The sequence below is a fragment of the Herpailurus yagouaroundi genome, unplaced genomic scaffold (assembly GCF_014898765.1).
Source record: "Herpailurus yagouaroundi ecotype Mexico unplaced genomic scaffold, PumYag 569, whole genome shotgun sequence".
In the NCBI taxonomy this organism is placed as follows: Eukaryota; Metazoa; Chordata; class Mammalia; order Carnivora; family Felidae; genus Herpailurus; species Herpailurus yagouaroundi.
Window position 1 is genome coordinate 315,340 of NW_024412786.1, and position 6,000 is coordinate 321,339.

General features: G+C 50.6%; 1 protein-coding gene across 4 annotated transcripts in view; it reads left to right on the forward strand.

Annotated features, from left to right (window-relative positions):
• The first annotated feature begins 2,025 nt into the window (after positions 1–2,025).
• The window catches only part of LOC121023821 (DNA-directed RNA polymerase II subunit RPB7), a 19,553-nt gene continuing 15,578 nt past the window's right edge, over positions 2,026–6,000 (forward strand). Inside the window, exons 1-8 of one of the 4 annotated variants that reach the window (XM_040465975.1) lie at positions 2,037–2,157; positions 2,291–2,400; positions 3,283–3,442; positions 4,606–4,656; positions 4,762–4,827; positions 4,924–4,995; positions 5,188–5,221; positions 5,445–5,628. In XM_040465975.1, coding sequence (XP_040321909.1) covers positions 2,146–2,157; positions 2,291–2,400; positions 3,283–3,442; positions 4,606–4,656; positions 4,762–4,827; positions 4,924–4,995; positions 5,188–5,221; positions 5,445–5,458 — 519 coding nt within the window. In that variant the 5' untranslated portion in view covers positions 2,037–2,145 and the 3' untranslated portion in view covers positions 5,459–5,628. Of the gene's footprint in view, positions 2,158–2,290; positions 2,401–3,282; positions 3,443–4,605; positions 4,657–4,761; positions 4,828–4,923; positions 4,996–5,187; positions 5,222–5,444; positions 5,629–6,000 lie in introns of those variants that run through there. The other 3 variants (XM_040465967.1, XM_040465968.1, XR_005787509.1) reach the window with 3 other exon arrangements.

Below are 6,000 nucleotides of genomic sequence, written 5' to 3' on the forward strand. Positions count from 1 at the left end.
GAAACCCATCCTTTGCGGTTTTTAGGAGGCTTCATTATGCGCACGTGTGTGCACACACAGACACAGACACACACACAGACACAGACACACACACACACACACACACACACTGGATTAAATCATTGGCCATAGGCCAAAGATTCAACCTCCAGCCCCTCTTCCTTCCCTGGAGGTCAGGGGGTTGAGAGTTCCAACCCTCCAGTCACGAGATTGGGTACCCCAGCAACCAGTCCCTGTTATGAGGTGATTTTCAAATATCACCTCATTAACATAAACTTGGGTGTGATTGAAAAGGGTTTGTTATGAATATGGAGACACCTTCATCACTCTTACCCTTTAGGAAAAGGGTTTTAGGAGCTCTGCGCCAGGAACAGAGAAGACCACCTATGTTTTTCTTATTAGAAGTTACAGTATGACAGCTACCTTTGTTTTTTTTTCTAACTTTTTAAAAAGTTCATTTTGAGAGAGAGAGCACATGAGCATGAGTGGGGGAGGGGCAGATAGGGAGAGAGAAAGAATCCTAAGCAGGCTTCCCACTGTGGGTGTGGAGCCCGATGTGGGGCTCAAACCCATGAACCCTGAGATCATGACCTGAGCCAAAATCAAAAATCAGATGCTGAACAGACTGAGCCACCCAGGCGTGCCATGTTTTCTTTTCTAACTTTTTATTTGAACAATGTCAAACACACAAAAGTAGTACGAAAAATATAAGAAACCACTCTAACCCATCATCTGGCTTCAACAGTTATCAATATATTGCCAAACTTGTTTCATCTATACCTGTGCCTTTGTTTCTTTTTTTAGTATAATTCAGTTGATTGTATGTTATAATAATAAACATCATTAATTTTTTCATTAAATGTTTAATAAAGGCTGTATTTAAAAACTGGCTTGCAAGTTTTCTGAAATATTAACAATTGGCACCTGGCTGGCTCAGGCGGTAAAGCATGGGACTCAACCTTGGGGTTGTAAGTTCCAGCCCCATGTTGGGTATAGAGATTACTTTAAAAAAAAAAAAAAAAAAAAGGCTCTTGCAGCTGTTTCCAGTACACCACTGTCCTTAGGGGAGGCTGGCTAGAAAATAGGAGAGAGGAGGAAGTCAGGACTGCTGAGGCCCGTTCATATGCTTCCTTGCCTGACCATGGTCAATGGGATCTGCATGGAGTCTAAGTGGCTGACTGGTGGGTTCAGCCATTCTAGGAAATGGGCAGAGTCAATGGGAACTGATGTGTGACAGCTCCGAGGAAGCAGGATGTCCTTATTCTTGCAGGACGGTAGGTCAGGCTCTCTTATTTACAACATACAAAAACGTATTCCGGCAGCAGGGAGTTTGCTCAAGGAAGGCCCCAAGGACTGTCGTGGATCTAGAGTCAACTGCTGAGCCTTTCTCATGGGTCTGTGGCTCGTGGTTTCTGCTTCTTTCCGTATGGACCTTTTATCAGTCAGGGTCTCCACAGGGAACAGATTGCAAGCTCACTCTGGCTAATTGAGGTGAGTTTAATAAAGGGACTGTCTACAAAAATGTGGGTAGAGTTGAAGGAACACACAGGGGCTCACTGGTTCTCTAAGCCGCGCGTGTGTGTGTGTGTGTGTGTGTGTGTGTGTGTGTGCGCGCGCGTGCGCGCACGCGTTTTGGAAGGAATGGGGAAATGGGAAGGAGGAGTGCAGTGATCTGTTTTCTCACACCTGGAGGGAGCGCTGCCTTCTGGGCTCTGATTTGGGCTGCTTCATCTCCAAACTACCTGCCGGCATGGGGTGGGTGTTCCCCTCCGTTAATGTTTGGTGAACGAATGGCTGCATGAAAATCTGGAAAGCCCGAATATGCAAGTCTTGGGGTCAGACATCCTGAATTTGAATCCTGGCCGTGAGTGACCCTGAAGTGACCTCAACCCTCTGAGCCTGGAACCTCATCTGTCAACGGGGACAATAAATCTTGCTTGGTGGGGAGGAGAGGGCGGGGCCTCGCGGATTTCCCGCCCACGACAGCGATGCCCAATTGGGTCCGCGGAGAGGGCAGAGTCCCGCCCGCTTCGCTGGGGCAGGCCCGGAAGCAGAGTTGCTGCGGCTGTGTGCTTCCGGTTGGTCCAGAGGCGCCGCCGTCCCGGCGGGAGTGGATTCGGCTGCTGTCCCGTCCGCCGTGGGAAGATGTTCTACCACGTGAGCAGAGCACGGGGTGGCGGCGAGGGCAGGGTCGAGAGGAGGAGCGAAACGTGGCGCCGGGACGAAAGGTTGCTCCTCACCCCGGGTCGCTGCCGCGCCTTGCTTGGTCTCCATCCCGTTTTCCCTGCAGATCTCCCTGGAGCATGAGATCCTGTTGCATCCGCGCTACTTCGGCCCCAACCTGCTCAACACGGTAAAGCAGAAGCTCTTCACCGAGGTGGAGGGGACCTGCACCGGCAAGTGAGTGCTGCGCCCTCCGTGCCACCTGATCTGAGGCGCGTGTGGCGCCCGAGGCTTGCAACCTCTCCCCGGGTCCTACTCATCCTGCGAGGACCTGCCACCTACCCTGGGGAACCCTCTCACCCTCTCAGGCACCCCAGGCAGTCAGTTGCTTCCTTGCTTTGGGTTCCCACGGCGCCCTCTGCAAAGCTGATCATGAGACTTCCTCACTTCAGCTGAGATTGTTCACTCATTTACTCCGCAAACGTTTCTAAAGCTTCTGCCGTCTGCCAGGTTGTGTGTGGGGCTCTGGGAACAATGCAGTGAACGAGATAGAATCAAGCCAGCTCTCATGGAGCTCACAGCCTAATCATTGTTCCTGTGTCTGTTCTCCTGTGGTTCTGCTGGTTTTCTTTCTCCCACATGACCAGGGACCTGGCCTGGCACATCTCTGGGCTCTGCACATAAGGGCCTCTCACACAGTGATGAATGGGCTGGGATGAGCCCAGGGCTATGGAGTATTTGGCCTCTCTCATCAGAATAACCACATGCAAGTTCCTGAGCCTCATCTTGTCCCTATAGAATCAAGACTGGGGACAGGCCTGGGAATGTGTGTTTTAAGAAGTTCCTCTTAGGTGATTCTAAGGCATCCCGACGATCGAGGTCTCTTGGCTCAAGGATTTCAGCCTTCTTGGACACTTATTGTGAAATTATTATGAGAGCAGTGTTTGGCCTTTTGAATACTGATCAGTATCCTGTCTTCTCTTAGTCATTAAGTTCTGGGGTCGGGGTGTCCTCTACTTCCCTTTGTGCTCTTCTCCAACCCCCAGGCTCACTGACTTGTTGCAGATGGTTTTAGAGGCTCTTACACACACGGTGCCTTTCTTTTTCCCATGCTTGTAGGTATGGCTTTGTGATTGCTGTCACCACCATTGACAATATTGGTGCTGGTGTGATCCAGCCAGGCCGAGGCTTTGTCCTTTATCCAGTTAAGTACAAGGCCATTGTGTTCCGGCCCTTTAAAGGGGAGGTCGTGGATGCTGTTGTCACTCAAGTCAACAAGGTGAGACTATACATAGCGGAGGCAGTTGGGTGGCCGCTCAGAAGATGTGAGATGGGTTCCAACTCCTCTTGCTAACTCTGTGACCTTGGCTGAGTCAGTCTGTGCTTCAGTTGCCTCACCTGTTAAATGGTACAGTAATCTTGTGCTGTCTCCGTCCGGGTCATGTAAGTCAGCCTGAGTAGTCAACAATAGCACAGCCTCCATTCGTGGAGTACTTACTCTGGGCCAGGTAATGTGCAAAACCTCACGATGACTGTGGTGGGTGCTTTTATCCATTTTTATTTTCTTTCTTTATTTATTTCAAATGTTTAATTTTGAGAGAGAAGGGGGAGGGGCAGGGCAATGGAGACAGGATCCAAAGCAGGCTCCGTGCTGACAGTGCAGAGCCCGATGTGGAGCTCAAACCCATGAGCCACAAGATGATGACCAGAGACGAAGTCAAGAGTTGGATGCTTAACCTACTCTACTGAGCCACCCACGTGCCCCATCCCTTTTTATAGAACCTGAAGCTTGGAGAAGTTAAGTCTACTGGCCAAGGTCATGTGGTCAACAAGTGTTCAAATTGTGGACTGACAAGTCCCAGGCCTTGGCTCTTTACCACACTGTTTGCTTAACTTCAAATGAAAGCTTGAGGGCCATGTGGGTGGCCCAGTTAAGCGTCTTGATTGCAGCTCAGGTCATGATCTCAGGGTTCATAGTTTAAGCCTGGTGTTGGGCTGTGTGCTGACAGTACGGAGCCTGCTTGGGATTCTCTCTCTATCCCTCCTTCCCTTTCTCCCTCTCTCAAAATAAATAAATAAATAAAATTAAAGGGAGCGCGCCTGGGTAGCTCAGTCAGTTAAGCATCTCACGTTGGCTCAGGTCATGATCTCACTGTTCGTGAGTCTCGCATCAGGTAAACTTGAGCCCTGCTTCCTGTGAACCCCGCCTCCCCCCCTGCCCTGTCTCCCTCTCTGTCTCTGCCCTTTGCTCACTTGTGCCTTCTCATAAAAATGATAGGAAAATAAATAAAGTGAAAGCTTAACAGAAGAGAGACCAGAAGACAAATGATACAATCCAGAGTGGTTTCAGGACATGAAGAATATTAGGAATCAGACAAAGATGAGGACCTTAGAAGACATGGGGGGGTAAAAGAAAAAGCAACATCACTCATTGCCTTTTAGGTTGGACTCTTCACAGAAATTGGACCTATGTCCTGCTTCATCTCTCGGCATGTAAGTCTGGGCGTGCTGGGGGTGCCAAGGAGGAGAGACACCCATCATGACCATCTCCAGAAGGCACCCCTGTAAAGCACTGACCCAGTCTGGCTTTCCTTTCAGTCCATCCCATCAGAGATGGAGTTTGATCCTAACTCCAACCCGCCATGTTACAAGACAATGGATGAGGTGAGTAGGGAGGAAGTCAGTGGGAGGGAGGAAGAATGAGCCCTCCAAGGGATTTCGGCGTGAGGGGTATCTGAGTATACTGGTCCTCTTCCCCAGGACATTGTGATTCAGCAGGATGATGAGATCCGCTTGAAGATCGTGGGGACCCGAGTGGACAAGAATGACATTGTGAGTCCCTTGCCTGTCTTCCTGCCTGTACCAGGCAGAGCTGGGAGCTGTTGACTTCTTACAGCTCCCGGGGATGTTGTGCTCTCTTCTGCCAGGAAGAGGGGATGGGTGGGCAGAAGGCCTGGGACTGGGCTTAGAGGATAGTTCTGCGGTTGCTAAGACTTTATGTCCTTTTCACCTTCCCTCCTACAGTTTGCCATCGGCTCCCTGATGGACGATTACTTGGGTGAGTGCCTGATCACGCATCCGGGGCTGTTGCCTGGAGAAGGCACAGGTGTATGGAGGTGGGGGGGTGGATGTGGGACGTAATGCCCGAGTCACAGATGAAAGGAACTCTCATGCTGTCTGCTTGGAAGATGCAAGACACGTGCCCTGTGGGATGGGAAGTACATGGTAATGGCTGCCCCCAAGCTGCGAGCTTGACTGATGTGCTTTTCCTGTTCTTGCAGGGCTTGTGAGCTGAGCACCGGGGTGTGCTGCTTCGTTTGGTCCTTATCTAGGAGATGTGACTGTCATGCTTCCCGCGTTGTCTAGAGGCCCAGTCTGGCTGCTGTGGGGAGGCAAAGAAGGTTCCTTGTCCCCCGAGTTGCGACTCTGCAATTCTAACCATAAAAGTTCCTTGTTCTCATGGAAGTGTTAGCTCCTTTCTTCGGTCAAAACAACTCTTTTTTAGAAAAGGCTGGGGGCCAGTTGCTCACTTGCCTCTCTTTTGGTGGCCTGATGCCTCAACCAGCCTCAGCTACCCAGGGGACCTGACTAACCCCTTGCAGAGAGCTAAAGTTGACCTCACTGAAGGAAGGGCACTAAAGTCAGGTCTTCAGGTTGCTGCAAGTGATACTGTCATTAGAGTCACTCCGAGTTCCAGTCTGGTTTCAGGGTATTTGGCCTTCCCGCACCCTTAAAACTAACCAAGGGTAAAGCTGGGAACTAGGGGAGAGGAGATCCTGGGTAGGGAGAGGTGAACAAGAAGACAGTGATGACACAGACCGGGGGGGGGGGGGGGGG